The sequence below is a fragment of the Monopterus albus genome, unplaced genomic scaffold, assembly GCF_001952655.1.
Source record: "Monopterus albus unplaced genomic scaffold, M_albus_1.0 scaffold453.1, whole genome shotgun sequence".
Lineage (NCBI taxonomy): Eukaryota > Metazoa > Chordata > Actinopteri > Synbranchiformes > Synbranchidae > Monopterus > Monopterus albus.
Genome location: NW_018128333.1, coordinates 6,486 through 22,238, shown reverse-complemented (window position 1 = coordinate 22,238; position 15,753 = coordinate 6,486). Strand labels below are relative to the sequence as shown.

The following is a 15,753-nucleotide window of genomic DNA, read 5'->3' as shown; positions in this document are numbered from 1 at the left end:
CAAGACCTTGGCTTTCAGTAAACTATTACACATTACCCAAAGTATATCCAAATATGTGATTGCATGCAATTCTGTGTGTATGCAGGGGAATGCAAGTTCTTACAAGGGATTACTGTGATAAAGCAGTATATACTAAGCACTGAGCAGTGTTTCCCATTAAATAAAGATTCTAACCTCTCTTTATCTCAAAGTGCTCTGGTCTCTGCCTCGATTTTCCTTTCTCCATGAAGGCTGTCAGGCTCAGCCGGGGCCACTGTCTGTCTAACTGCGATCTCAGGGCCTCCACCATAAATACCCAACAAGTACTGCCAAGTCTCCTCGGAGATCTGACCATAGTCTGCACCTGAGGGGAGAAACACATAAACACATTTATGACCATCTGGTCTTCATTTCTGTCTTTACTTTCTTCTCAGCTGATGCTGAGGTTCACCTTGCTTGAGTTGAATATGTCCTCCTTTCATAACACCAATTTTACTGTTGTCGATTGGACCAGGTGGCTCTGAGAAAACAAACGATAAAAAATATTTTGTAAAAACTGAGAGATGAAGAAATTTAATGCACAACTGCCTCTATCTAGCAGCAGAGTCTTACCATTGTCTTTGCCTTTCACAAAGCTCTCCCACTCTCTGAACCACTGCATGCTGATGCACAGGATCACTGTTGGAGCCTCCTCAGCCTGAAACTCTTTGTTCAGCTACAGACAAAAGAAAACTGCTCATTCAACATCCAACACAAAGCAGAGGCAAACTCTTGCAGAACACAGGCTTTTACCTTGATGAAGGTATCTATTTCCATTTTTCTGCGTTTAGCTAGAGCTTCAATCTCGATCTGGCAGATAGCACACATATACAGGTGGTTGACTGCAGGGCCGCCCCCAAAACTGAGAACAGAAACATTAAACAGAAAGGCACTAAAAGACAGAGACAGACTGGGCCAAACTGAGGTATATGCATGCATCCAAATGTAAATCACTGAAGCAACTTTCAACTTGGGCCCCTGTTTACAGGTTTTTACTTCATGCTGGCCACAGTTTTTCCATCACTTGCATTGTAAAGCTAAATATGGAGTTTTTCAAAACAATATTTCAAATATATCAAGTGACAACATTACAAGTCATTTGTCTGTGACTAAACGGGTAGTTACAGTAAAACAGGCCATGTTTTTGACATTGATTGGTGTAGCTTTAACTTATCAGGAAACAAAATCATCTCAAATTTGTACAAGTACAAAAATAAGTTGTAATAAACCAGAATACAAGTTTAAAGAGGTCAGCGCACTCCCTGTGTATTTATTCTGCTTGTGTTGTTGCTTTCTAATAGACAACTGGGTGTTTTTTTTTAAATGTTTGTAAAGTTTTATGCTTTTTTTTAGTTTTTTGCCAAGTTAAAAGAAATGAAAGATAAAGCTTCTTCATTACCTCATGAGCAGAGGAAGGCTCACGCAGAGAAGGTTGCAAAAATAAGTTGTTTAAATCATTTAATTTAAATCATTAAAATGGTTTGTCAAATGTAAAACTGTGGCAGATATTGTTGACATGTACAACTTTCTAACTCAATGCCTTTATGCATTCTGTCATTCAGTATAATGGTAGAATGCTGCATGTTTACCTGTTGTAAAGATACTCCCACACGTTCTGAGGAACAATAACAACCAGATCATCTATATAGTGGTATTTATTAGGAGGGATCCCTGCAGAGATAAAATATATGAAGTGTTAAAGGCGGAATCACCAAAAATAAATGTTGTTCTCCTCCTACATAAAATCCCCACCCTCTGCCTCTTTAAAAATAATGGCCTGTATCTCACATATGCTATAAAGCCATGTTTTGCTAGTCAAGATATGTTAAATAGCCAACCATCATACAAATCCAAGAATAAGGATAATTAGTCTTGGTAGCTGATATGTTGAGAGAGACAGGTACTGTCCTGCATCATGCTGCACATATAAACCTTTTGCACAATGTGAAAACAAACATTTGTGTAGAGAAGGTAGCTACAAGCTTGGGGAACTGTTTTGAAAGCCTAAAAAAGGAATTGTTGAGTACCGATACTGATCAACAGCATAATCAGCATCCTACTGACAGTCATCTTTTTTGCTATGAGGTTATCTGAAAGTGTCTGTTCTTAAAAGGGTACTCCAGTCACTTAGTATTGCACTTTCGGATCATTGGAAAACTAACTAGATACAGATTTGTGTATGTAAAATCTAAGGAGTTCCCCCTTAAAAGAGCATGTAAAAAAATCCACAAAGCCTGTAAAAAAAAACAAACAAAAAAAACTCTACCACACACCTCCATGCTGACAAAGAAATGTGTGATTGCTGATGGGGCCTGGTTCAGCGAAGGTGTTGAACTTATTCAGCCATTCTCTGGAGATGTAAAACTGCAGCAGGCTGGGCTCTTTCATATTGGCCAGAGCCACCACCTTCTGCCTTTCCCTCACTGACTCCTCACTACTCTTTCTGCACGAGTCAGAGAAAAATGCATCATAAATCATCATAGGTTCAGAGCAAATGAACATCACAGCATCTTCCCATGCTCACCTATAAAACAACACATAGGCCTCTGCATTCTGCACCACCGTCTCATGGACTTCTGTGACATACTGGTCATCAAACTCATACCACTGGCCATTGATCACATTCTGACAGTAAGCTATGTAGTGTCCACCTGCAGCAGCATAAAAGTGGTGACATAACAGAATATATAATGAAAGAAGTGTTATGAAAGAGAAAACAAGAGAACATGGTATTTAAGTTTGATCATATTCTGAGATACATTAATCATAATATCTGAAATGAAGTACTCTCTTACTTCCTGCAGTGCCATGGTGACAAATGACTGACAGCAGATCATATGTGGTGACTTGGGATGGGCTCTCTTTAGCCAGGAATGGTTGCATGTCCAGGCCCTCCAATGGGAAGGATACGTGGCTGCTAATCTTGAATGAATACATGACTTCATGCCGGAAACGTTTCAGGTGAATGCACAGAATCTAGACAAACATCCATGAAGAGTTTATGTGGCTGACCACAAGTGAACATCTAGGTTTTTTTATCACGGAAGGAAGAAAGAGATGAGATAAAAAAGTTGTACCTCCGGAAGTCGAAGTACTTTGCAATATTTGACACCATTTCGCAACCTGTTGAAACCATTTGAAGTGTGAATAAATGTCAATGACACTTTCTAATGTCTCCAGTTCTAATGAATGTTTCCATGTGGATTTACTGTATATACTCACTTTTTACATCTCTCACAGCTATACATGTTATCTCCTGGGAAAGGAAGGAACGTAAATGTAAATTATGACATCAAATTCTCCCATCTGCTTCTCACAATTTTTAAACTTGAGAGCACATTATATGTAGTATTGTTTACCTTTAAGCTCATCTGCTGCAAAGAAAGCAGCGAGACAGTCCTCTAGTGTAACCATGGGTCCCCAAAACCAGCTGGGAATACATGAGACTACGAACCTGTTCAAAAGCACAACACAAACAGTTGTAATCAACAATCACAGGACCTCATTAGTTTGTCTCCTGACAGTCATCATAGCAGCAAAGTGGCTTCCTTGTGGATCAGCAGCTTGTAATGATTAAATGCCCCAGGAGCAATGGAGCGGTATTAGCTCCTGAGAGGGTCTTTGCTAGAAGTTCAGCCTCATCTTGAGTACTTACCACTAGAACAAGGGTCTTGAGACAGGAACAGCATTGGCACTCATTTGGAGTTGTGTTTCTAGAACCTGGTGAATCAACAGTCCAATATTCACTCTTTAAGCTTTGCCGTCTTCTCCACCAACTCCTGAGGGCAATGCCTGTCTCTTTATCTGCTAAATGGGCCACTATATTCAGGGTTTTTAGAGCCTTTTTGAAAAGAGCTGCATGCTGCAACTGAAAATGGTGAGATGGAACTGTGAAGTTATACACAGGAAAACAATGACCACAAAGACATAAAGCTCAGCAGAACTGAGAAAAACTGACTCAGATATTAATTCTATGTAGGTTCTTCTCTACGAGAGGCCCCTTTCACATTAGTTATTTGATCTTTGTGAAAATGAAAATATCGATTAGATCAACTTTAAAATCCAGGATGGCCATTAAAGACTACATAGATAAAGCTGAGGGCACTGACACTGCTACCTCCAATGAGACACTATGCAGACTATACAGCTTTTGCTTCACAGGTAATACTTAAGCTTGAAATACGCTTCTGCATCAACATACAGTACTTTGTGGAGAACCAGTGAACCTGAGTTTTAGAATACTTCATCTATGCTGCCTCAAGCCACGAGTCATGAGCTAAACACACAAGCACTGTTATGGTAACAGTGCTTTTGAAAACTTGGTACAGCTTGAAAATGAGGAAAGAGCATGCCAAGGCCTGTCTCTGCATCTGTGTCCTAGCATAGAAGATGATAAATGCATAGTTAAGGTATGTGAAAATGCACTTGTCAAAAGGAGTGGTTCTACTTTTATGTCTGATAAGCACTGTCTTCTATGATTAGAAACCAGTTTTTCAAATGAGCAGTGCTGCAGAAAATCTCAGGAAACCCACAGCATCATTTACACAGACAATAACTACACTTTATACTACACCACTAAAAATCCTCTGCGGACCTTAAAAATGCAGCATCACTGCTACACAGCCATCTTATTGTTCAGCACACCGAGGTTGTCCTCGAGCACTGGATCAAGTACTCTGGAGCCCTCCCCAATCTACATAATCTCTCCACCCCATCAGTTCTGCACCGACTCCTAGACACCATCAAGACAAACTCACTACATGAACCATACAATACAGAGTTTTTTTTGTTTGTTTGTTTGTTTTTAGCTTTGAGGTATGAAAAATAACACAAAATTTTGCCCTGACAGAATTTCTTAATTCTTCATGGGCCAAGGTTTCACCAGGTCTGGTGCAATTGGAAACAACTAAGACAGAGGTAGATAGAAATGTAAGTATAGTTTTGTTAGTGGTGGTTAAGGGATTGAATCTTATAAGGAGCCTTATGAGATTTTCAGAGAAGCGGGTCTGGGGACGCCTCTGCTTGCACATTGCCTCTTGCCACACCTGTTGGTAATAAGTTGAGTAACACATTGTAGACACATTGTTGGTCAACAAATAAAAATGGCTCAACCATAAAACTGAGGGATTATTGCAAATGATTGAACTAAATAAAACGTCTTACTGATGTGAGTGCACAAAGCTCTGACATTCTGCTTCTTGTGATTAACAAACTGAAAACATGCTGCTTCACCTATGTGTGGCTTCCACAGCCAAATACAGTGCAAATTCCCATATAATACTTTTCCTGGAGGCACCACTGTGGCTGATTTTCACAAGAAATTAATTGAGCATGACACTGAAACAGCTCAAGACTCCACTTACCTGCTTTACCTGTAAGAACCTTACTCTTTAAGTCATACTTACATCTAAAAGTAAAGTCAATTGAAAGTGAATATATCATATCAATGACATCAGCATACTAACATGCAATTAGATTGTAGTGAATTAATGTGTTTCTGCTCAAACACGCCGACTTCTTCCCCGACTGAAAGGGTTTAACATGGTCCACCTACCGGCGTATAGAGTCCATGATGTAAGAGATCCAGCCCTGTGAGCCATAAGTGTCGGGACACACGCCTGTCTTGACTGGAAGGTTTTGATGGATGGAGGAGTGGAGCTTAGCCAAGTCTTCTTTGCCGGGAATAGGGAGAGACAAGTCCTGGAAGGTTTCCACTGTAGTAGAGACCTGTCAGACATTCAGAGAACTGGTTTAAATAGCATATCCCAATCAGAAAGAGAGGAACTTAATGTAATCTGTTACATAGGACAACATATACCTAATTAAACTGAGTTGTTTTGAACTCATAAATTATTAACCATCTGTGTTCTCAAAATATAATACACAATTGTCAAAGATATAAATTATATGCCAAAATAATAAAATCTAAAAAAGTTTCAAATATAAAGAGATAAACCATGATTTTCACGTTTTAATCATTCAAATAATGTAAAATACTCCTTAATGCTGAAATGAAATACCCAGTGACATACTTTCTTTTAATTTCCATCCAAAAAAAGGTTAATCAAGTAATATCTGGTGGTTTCTGACTGAATATGCATGTAGCTTCCCCTGGTGTTTAAAACTGTGAAACGCAGCTCACCCTGTCACAGGTTAAACACTGGACCAGACTGAGGATAGAGCCGTCGAAGATGTCAGAGATCACACTGCGATAATGAGACTGTTTCTTCTTCCTGGTACTGAGCAGCAGCTGAGCTGGAATACACATGATAACAAGGAGGGTTTTAAAGGGCAAACTTAATATTGTTAAAGCCAAAAAGCCCTTTGAGTTGGCCTAACTAAAAAGCACATAAAAACACCACAACCTTAATTAAATCATGTGGACAGGGGAACAAGCAAGCAACAGACTGTCTGCTTAGAATATAGCATTAGGCTGTGGTTAGACAAGATTACCACTTAACAGCATTAATTTCAGCAGTGTTCATTGTTCATCCACAACATTACCAAAACTGTCCTCCACATAGACGATTCAGTGGATAGGCTAGACAATCCAGGGACTTAAAGTGGGAGTTGTCACTCTTCACTGTGCATCCCAACAAAACCAGCAGTGGAAACAGTCAACAAACAATTCCAAGAGGATCACACAAATAGTAGAACACAGCTTGTGAAAAAATACAACATTCTCGTGTTTTTCCAACCAGGCAGCACAGTGCAGCAGTGTGTGACCCTGAAGGTGAAAAAGAGGCTCTTTGTGTAAACAAATATCTAATGACATTAGAGTTGACTTCTTCTTCTTCTACTCTCGGCTGTTCCCCGTACGGGCCAGCTTAGCTATTTGGGGGCAACTGTGGTTCAGTGGGTAGAGCAGTTGTCTCCCAGCCGGAGGGTTGGAGGTTTAAATCACGGTGCCTGCAGTCCACATGTCAAAGTGTCCATGGGCAAGACACTGAACGCCCAAGTTGCCCCCGATGGTTAGAGTCATCGGTGTGAGTTGGCGCCGCAGATGGCTGCCTTGGTTCTGTACCGGAAACGAATTCCTTGTGTGTAACATACTTGGCCAAATAAAGGTGATTATTATTATTATCCATTAGAGGTCGCCACAACGAATCATCAGTTGCCACCCAACTGACGATTCGCATGTTAAACTTGGCACGTTTTATGCTGGATGCCCTTCAAGAAAATGTCCAATTTTAGAGTTGCCAATCAACCTAAGCTATATGTCTTTGGACTGTGGGAGGAAACCGGAGCACCCGGACAGAACCCACACAGGCACAGGGAGAACATGCAAACTCCACACAGAAAGGCAATGCGTCAGCCGGGGCTTGAACCCAGAACCTTCTTGCTGTAAGGCGACAGTGCTAACCACCACACTGCTGTACCACCCTCCCCCATACATTATTGTTGACTGTACAAATCCAAAGCAGCAGTTTAACCCCCCCATACCCTTATGTTCTGAACCCTAGCTGTTGCCGCACCTTTTTTGAATGGGTACACAGATCCTACACAGCGAAGCGGGCTGGAGCGAGGTGGACCGGAGGATAGTTTGGGATGCAGCTCCTGAAGGGTTCGCACAGGACTACAGGGAGTGGACTGGGGCTGGGTCATTGATGCTTCGTTGTCTGGCTCTAGAAAACAATGCATTTGATGCACATAATTTAGAGTTTAGGGAAAACTTATCCAATGATAGGAAACCAACAGTAACCCTGTTAGTATTATACCTGAAGTGCTGTTGCTCTGGCCTTGTCTCTGCCCCGTATTGGCTGCCTGATTGTTCTCTGGGTTTTGGAGCTCAGTGTTTGAAGTTGGTGTTAACTCCTCTTCCTCTCCCCTTTCAGGAACCTCTTCCTCAGCTGCTGTATCTACATCAGCGTCCTCATCCATCTCTTGTGACCCTCCACGGAGAGGTGACCCAGACACCCTTCTTTGCTTCAGCCTCTCCTTCTCTGAGATCACCCCAACGGGAGTGATGCCCACCATCCCCACTGCCGGTGACCTGACACCATCACATGCATCTTGCACAAGCAACTCGCCGTCACCTGCACCTCCTCCCTCGCCCCGATCACTGCTAGAACCAGAGTCACAGGATAGGAATTCATCCTCAGACGGGGAGTGGTCTCCATCTCTTCTCTCCTCCCTGTCACTTCCCTCCCCGCTCATGCTGCACTCTGTCAAAGGCTCCTTCAGCTCTTCATGTAACTGGTCCATCAGACAGCGCAGGAACTCCTGAGTGTCCTGTCCAGGAAAGCACATTACATTAAGTCAAAAGGAGGATGCATGAGCATGGCCACATACACAGAAACAGGAGTTTTGCTGAAAAATGGGATATGTTTAAATGGGTAATAGATAAATGACAACAAACAGGAGGAAACTGTTCTCCTGGCTCAATCAAAGTGTAACAAAATCCACCTACCAGCATCTCTAAAGCTCACAACTTAACAATTTACAGTGGTGTGAAAAAGTATTTGCCCCCTTACTGATTTCTTATCTTTTTGCATGTTTGTCACACTGTAATGTTTCAGATCATCAAACAAATTTAAATATTAGTCAAAGATAACACAAGTAAACACATCATGCAGTTTTTAAATGAAGGTTTTTATTATTAAGGGAAAACAAAATCCAAAACTACATAGCCCTGTGTGAAGAAATGTTCGCCCCCCTGTCAAAACATAACTTAACTCTGGTTTATTGCACCTGAGTTCAATTTCTCTAGCCACACCCAGGCCTGATTACTGCCACACCTGTTCGCAATCAAGAAATCACTTAAATAGGACCTGCCTGACAAAGTGAAGTAGACCAAAAGATCCTCAAAAGCTAGACATCATGCCGAGATCCAAAGAAATTCAAAAACAAATGAGAAAGAGAATAATGGAGCTCTATCAGTCCGGAAAAGGTTATAAAGCCATTTCTAAAGCTTTGGGACGGCAGCGAACCACAGTGAGAGCCATTATCTCACTTTGTCAGGCAGGTCCTATTTAAGTGATTTCTTGATTGCGAACAGGTGTGGCAGTAATCGGGCATGGGTGTGGCTAGAGAAATTGAACTGAGGGGCGATAAACCAGAGTTAAGTTATGTTTTGACAGGGGGGGGAAACACTTATTCACACAGGGCTTTGTAGTTTTGGATTTTGTTTTCCCTTAATAATAAAAACCTTCATTTAAAAACTGCATGATGTGTTTACTTGTGTTATCGTTGACTAATATTTAAATTTGTTTGATGATCTGAAACATTACAGTGTGACAAACATGCAAAAAGATAAGAAATCAGTAAGGGGGCAAATACTTTTTCACAGCACTGTATATCTTGTTTGTTTAATGTGTACAAAAATTTGAGTGTAAAAGTGACAAGTTGTGGCTGAATATTTTCCCCTGCTTCCATTCCTTATGCTAAGCTAAGATAACTGCTTCCCAAAAAGTCTCTTCTTTTAATAAATACACTACTAAACCTCTCTGAGGGGGCTGGCTGGACTAAAATAAGTCCACATTGTAATTTAAGCGATTATGAAGTTGTTATTGTAATGATTACAGAAGAAATTAGATTATATTGTTCCTCTGCTGGAATTCTTCTTCATAGCTTTGAACAAACAGACATCAGACTGGGGAGGTCAGGAAATGATTCATATTCTGGTACAACTAAAATATACATTACACCACACAAGTAAAAAATCTGAGTCAAACGTTTGGTTGTTAAGAGCAAATATAGCAAAACAACATAAATGCAATTTGGGGAATGTGTGATAAAAATGCACAGGGCTTCAAAGACATGACCACATCAAGCTGTTGAGTGATGCCAGGTGTAGTTACCTGCTGAGTACTTGCCCCTACCTGCTGAGCGTAACCACGAAACATAGGGTTTACTAGTTTGATGCCATGAGACAGACTGGTAGGGATGACATAGCTCAGTCTGAGAAGGTGACAGCCATGAGAGGCATTAAGAGAAATCAATATGAAAATGACTGATTAGCAGATAGTAGTGTAAGTCTTATACAAACTCAATATTTATATAGTAGTTCTGCCATTTAAAAGGTTGCCTCAAGCTATTTTATGTCACATTTATGTGCTTATTACCGTTTTTTATGCCAGAGTTCTGAGATGAGTTTCTGGTAGCTTTTACAGAGAGCAGGCTTCTTGTCAGTCCGGACCAATCCACTGCAGTCCAGGAAGAACTGAGTGAGAGGAGGACTGGTGAGGATAGAGAGGAGAAAATATTCCATCAACACAACAAAACTCTAACTATTTTAAAGAAGATGCTTTCATAAACATACAGAATGAAGACACATCCCAGTAACTGGTCAAATGTAAAGAGGAAGCAGCCTCACCAGTTAGACAAAGCTTGAAGAGCTGCATTCATGTAGCAGGAGTTTCCAATATTTTTCATTCCTGTCAAGCCTGCAAACAACAGGAGAAACAAGAGGTGTTTGGCTTTCCATATTCCTAAAGCAAGTTAAGTAGGTAACCTCATATTTTTTAGTCTTGAGAGGACACCAGATAGAATTAATTATTGCTCCTAGCCTGGATGAAAAGAAGCTGTGAAATAAACTTGGTGTACCTCTGGGTTTAAGCTCATCCTCCTCTGACTCTGAACCTTCTTCTTCTGCCACAGCAATTGGTACTGCTTTCAGTGGGTGTCCTGCTGGCTGGGGAGCTGCTTCCTACAAAAATAATTAATAGACACTACAGGAGGTGAGCAAAAAACAGGTTATGTGAATCTGAAATAGCATCACTAGCACTTGCAGATTTTTCTATTTAAATCCACCAAGCAGGAAGAGCCAGAAAGTAACGAGGTGAGCTGATTTTCCTGAAGCAAAGTCAGACCTGCTCTGTGGCTTTGCAGTGGTGGGGAGCAGCAGGTACAGGCACCAAGGCAGGCCTGTGTTCCAGAAACACCTCCCGCTCACATACATAACACCAGACCCTGAATGTCGTCAGGTTCACAGTCAAATTGTGCTTCTTAGCCTAAAAGAAACACACACACAGTCATTCAAGGGACTCTGTTTTAAAATAATCACTGTTTGACAAGAAGAACAAATGCTGGAGGGTATTTCAGTGTTTTACCTGTGCATGCAGGGTGCTGTGATCAGAGAAGGACTCTCCACAACCAACATATGGACACTCATTCTACAAAGCAGGACATCGACATAATGTCACCATATTTACCAGAACTGACCTAATCTATAAATAAATGCAATACTAAAATGTCAAACATCAATCAGAATATAATTTCATGGCTGTATTTGCACATACTGGGTACTTGCTGGGCTGAGTTTGAGAGCTGATGCATGTATAATTATATTTACGTCTCAAGTCATCGTTAATTATTAAGTATTCACCCAGCCAGCTTCTCTCAAATGATTTACGATTAGTAGCTGAGCAGTGGCTGCACTTACAGTAGTCATCGTTTTTGTGACAACGTGCACAAGCTACACCAGCAATTATCTTTGGAAAGACAAAAAAATCTAAACATTAAAAAAAAAGATTCAAACTCTGATCCTACCTGTAGACAGGCCCACAGGTTTGGACCTCCTGCACCACATGACTGGCAAGTTCCCTGCAGCAAGAGGAACAATATATGTGTACACTCTCACAAGCTGGGATGCTTTACACTGTGCATAAAGAGTTTCCATGTATTCTAGCTCATGTGGGTATTATTACAGCTACAACAAGAATCATAGGACAACCTTTAGGGATGTGTGGGCCATGGCACACACTGCCAGTGACCTACACTGGACATCTTTGACATTGTACAGAACATTTACAGTAAATAAGTGAAAACCCACCTTGGATTTATGGAGCAGGTCCTCTGTGGTTACCTCTCCTACAGAGTCCAGGTGGGGACAAATGTCTTGTTCAGCCATAGCCACTCACGCTCTTCAAGGGGATGTCTGCAAATTTAAACATGACATTAATAACTAAACTGTAGTAACTCAGATGACAATTGTTGTAGCTAAAATCCGCTTAAACACATCAATACGAAGGCAACTATAGAGGACATATACACCTCAAACATAACTTCGCTATGTGTAGTATTGTTACGGCTACCTTTACACAGTAACCCCACACATTTACCTGCAGAATCTGACAGCTCTGCAAAGTGAAAGGCCTTATGTTTACCAACGAATTCTGAGAAAACATGTCAAAGCAGCGAACTCAACGGATGATATGAATGACTATATTTACCAACAGAAACAGCTAACACGGTGACAATACTTATTTTTCACTCCTCTTTTAAACAATCCAGGCTGATCGCTTGCACACGACGGTAGGCTAGCAAGATACCGAGAGGATTTGAGCCGAGAGACGCGATACCCCAGCCCACCATCCCCAAACAACTCCCCCTCCCATCCATAGCACGGCCCGGTACGGCACGACGCGGCACGAAGAACCGAGCATGTTCTTCTTCTTCAGCTGGTCTTTATGGCGGTTGGCAAACAGCTTTAGGTGCATTACCGCCACCTTCCAGACTGGAGTGTGGATCAGAACGAACCCTACCTACCACCACACCTAATCTCTAATAACCTAATAAGTACTCTATATCCTATATCCACTGACCTTTGTCAGTTCATTCCACCTCTTAGAACAGTATTTTTAAATAATTCCCTCTCCCGCCTGAACCTGGGACAGGTTAAGATCATGTTATGATAAAAACCCATTTTCACTTATATCAACATGTTAATTGATTATATACACTATATTGCCAAAAGTATTCTCTCGTTTGCCTTCACATGCAAATGAACTTGAGTAACAACCAATTCCTGGTTGGGGAGGCGATGGTGGTGCGGTGAGTAGAGCAGTCGGCTCCTAACCGGAAAGTTAAAGGTTCGAATCTTGGTGCCTACAGTCCACATGTCGAAGTGTCCTTGGGCAAGATACTGAATTTCCATGTTATGGTTTCTGGACTTGCTTCCTGTTTTGTGCTTTTATTTTGTAGAATTTCCTGTTATGTGCCATTTTCACCTGCCTCAGTTTGGATCCAGTTCATAATCAACGCTTATTGTTTCCACCTGTTGCTCATTATCCCCGGGTCTCCAGCCTTTATATTCTCCCTTCGTTCAGTTACCTGCTGGTTCAATGTCTTGTCATACCCTGCCAGTTTTCCATGTTCTTGAAGCTCAGCTAACATCTCCTGTTACTACTTTTTTTTTTTCTCTTTCTTTTTTTTTTTTAATACACACATGCAGTAACATTTCCAAGCATCGGTTCCTGCATTTATAAAGGAGATGAATCTTGAGTCACACTACTGCGTTGAGTTAGGACGTATTGTAAATACTGCTCTAAACATTGTATTCTTTATGCACATAAACCGGGTCCTTACTGTTACATTTTCACTTGCTTCTATAATTTCCTTTTCATACCATACCTTCAGCAACCTTTGTTGCTTTGCACCATGGTAACAGTTTTTGTTTTTAAATGTTATAAACTAATACATTGGACACTTGTTTATATTTCAAGAGAAATATTATTAGTAGATATTATCTCAAACAGATAAAATTTATCTGATTATTTGCTTTTCATGTCATATTTTATATGTATCATGTACAAATAAGATCTGACATTGTTTTATATTTATTGAATAAATCTATTCTGAGTAAAGTGGCGTCTTGTCTTTTATGTTAACCTATTAAAAGTATAGTGCAAAATAAAGCTTCTGGCATGATTTTGCAAAAATCGGTTTTTACTGTCAAAATGTCTTAAACAGGACAGGGAATTGTATTTTATACTCCACAATATCTTCACAGAAAAGATGCCGAGTTTCATATTTTCCAGCACTGGATTCGAACCTTACAGGGATGTGTCCTCAGTCCCATCCTCTACACCCTGTTCACCCATGACTGTGTCACCTCCCACAAAGACAACATCATCCTTAAGTTCGCGGACGACACCGCAGTGATTGGTCGCATCACTGGCGGGGACGAAGCAGCCTACAGGAGGGAGGTGGTCAGTCTGGTGTCATGGTGCAAGGACAATAATCTCAGCCTCAACACGGACAAGATGAAGGAGATGATAGTGGACATGAGGAAGGAGAGATCTCATCAGCCACTGTTCTTCCGGGGGCTCAAAGTGGAGAAGGTGAGCAGCTTCAAATACCTGAGTGTCCACATCAGTAAAATGGACTGTATTTATATAGCACATTTTTCCACAGTGTTGCACTGGCCAAAGCGCTTTACAGTAGACAATACACCATTCACACACCAATGATGACAGGCTGCCACACAATGGGACCACCGGGAGCAATGTCTTGTTCAGGGACACTTAGGCATGCGGGGAGATCGGGAGTCAAACCACCAACTTGCTGGTCAGGAGACGACTGCCCTCCCTCGGGAGCCACAGCCACCCAGTAAGGACCTCACTTGGACACATAACACACAGTGCCTTAGATTTGTTACTGCCCGTTTACTAAGCTGGTTTTAACTTGTCACTGAGGAGGTTTGGCATGTCGCCTAGGATCCTTTGCAACTTCTACAGCTGCATCACTGTCTGGTATGGCAGCACTACTGCTATGGACCGCAAGCGCCTGCAGAGAGTGGTAAAGACTGGAGAAGATCACCAGGACTCCACTGCCCTCTCTGCAGAGCATTTACCACCGCAGGGTGCGTAGGAAAGCTGCCTCCATCCTCAAAGATCCCACCCACCCCCAGCATGGACTGTTTACACCACTGCTCTCCGGTCGGAGGTTCGGAAGCGTGAAATGCAGGACCACTAGACTGAAAAACTCTTTCATTCCAACTTCCATCAGACTCCTAAACAGCTGACTCAGGATCTAACTCATGGTTACATCTGTGCCATGTACATGCTCATTTTGCACATGCATAATTGAAATGAATTTCCAGCGTAGGGTGTCTCCACTCAGCAACGTGCTCTTTGCTGCTGCTCATGTTTTCATTCTGTTGTCTTTCTCCTGTCAGGTTTGTGACTTTAACTCCAGGAGACGTGTTCTTGACAGGCACTCCTCCAGGTGTGGGTGTGTTCAGAACGCCTTCCCATCTTCCTCAAGGTGACTTCATGCACAAAGCTGATAAAAATCACAACTTCCTTCACTTTTAATGTATTCAAAATAACCTTATGGTTGTACATCACATGGTACACAGTGTTTACACAGTTGGGATTGATGCAATTCAAAAAAGAGTAAAGCTATGTTTTAATGGAGTGTTTAACTGTTTTTATTTCAGAAAGGCGATGTGGTGGAGTGCCAGATAGACCAGGCAGGCTCTATAATCAACAGAGTGGTATAAACCTGGAGACAAACGGCTAAAAACACCAACAATCCATTAAGGAATAGCAGCTTTTAAATTAACTGCACTGCTCATCTGTTGCTTCACACTTTCTATTTCCAAAAAGCTCTTTTTTTTCCTAATAGAATGGGAGAATCCCATCAGGAAGTAGAAAAAAAGCTGTACAACAGTTTTATGCATGTTACCACAGTAATTGTGAGGAAGAAAAATGTATTTTTACAAAATGAAACCATATAATTACATGACTCAACATGGTGTTTGCTGCTTGTCCTTGGTTATTCAGTCACAGTATTATTCAGTATTTGTGCCATGTAAAAAAGTAACGTCCTTATGACGCTACTTTTATCATAATCTTTTGTGTGCTGTGGTTTTAATGCTTTGTTGCCTTTATGTAATTTTATTTTTATTTTAAGACTAAGTGTTCTTTCTTACTTGACTCCAAAGGAGAACTGCACAAGAATTCCTATATGCCTAGACTGTCTGTTTATGCATACATGGCAAATAAATAT

General features: G+C 41.2%; 1 protein-coding gene across 4 annotated transcripts in view; it reads right to left on the bottom strand.

The window, feature by feature from the left end:
• The window catches only part of usp20 (ubiquitin specific peptidase 20), a 16,165-nt gene extending 3,767 nt beyond the window's left edge, over nt 1–12,398 (bottom strand). Inside the window, exons 1-25 of one of the 4 annotated variants that reach the window (XM_020587323.1) lie at nt 12,192–12,398; nt 12,081–12,098; nt 11,792–11,896; nt 11,509–11,562; nt 11,070–11,132; nt 10,830–10,970; nt 10,564–10,666; nt 10,334–10,403; nt 10,083–10,196; nt 9,819–9,918; nt 7,737–8,250; nt 7,494–7,643; nt 6,161–6,273; nt 5,573–5,745; nt 3,378–3,472; nt 3,241–3,274; nt 3,096–3,141; nt 2,814–2,994; nt 2,543–2,669; nt 2,292–2,461; nt 1,608–1,689; nt 772–880; nt 592–694; nt 431–499; nt 175–343 (exon numbers count right to left, since the gene is read on the bottom strand). In XM_020587323.1, the coding sequence (XP_020442979.1) occupies nt 186–343; nt 431–499; nt 592–694; nt 772–880; nt 1,608–1,689; nt 2,292–2,461; nt 2,543–2,669; nt 2,814–2,994; nt 3,096–3,141; nt 3,241–3,274; nt 3,378–3,472; nt 5,573–5,745; nt 6,161–6,273; nt 7,494–7,643; nt 7,737–8,250; nt 9,819–9,918; nt 10,083–10,196; nt 10,334–10,403; nt 10,564–10,666; nt 10,830–10,970; nt 11,070–11,132; nt 11,509–11,562; nt 11,792–11,869 (2,847 nt within the window). In that variant the 5' untranslated portion in view covers nt 11,870–11,896; nt 12,081–12,098; nt 12,192–12,398 and the 3' untranslated portion in view covers nt 175–185. Of the gene's footprint in view, nt 1–174; nt 344–430; nt 500–591; nt 695–771; nt 881–1,607; nt 1,690–2,291; nt 2,462–2,542; nt 2,670–2,813; nt 2,995–3,095; nt 3,142–3,240; nt 3,275–3,377; nt 3,473–5,572; nt 5,746–6,160; nt 6,274–7,493; nt 7,644–7,736; nt 8,251–9,818; nt 9,919–10,082; nt 10,197–10,333; nt 10,404–10,563; nt 10,667–10,829; nt 10,971–11,069; nt 11,133–11,508; nt 11,563–11,791; nt 11,897–12,080 lie in introns of all 4 variants that reach the window. The other 3 variants (XR_002273734.1, XM_020587322.1, XM_020587324.1) reach the window with 3 other exon arrangements.
• Nucleotides 12,399–15,753: the final 3,355 nt, after the last annotated feature.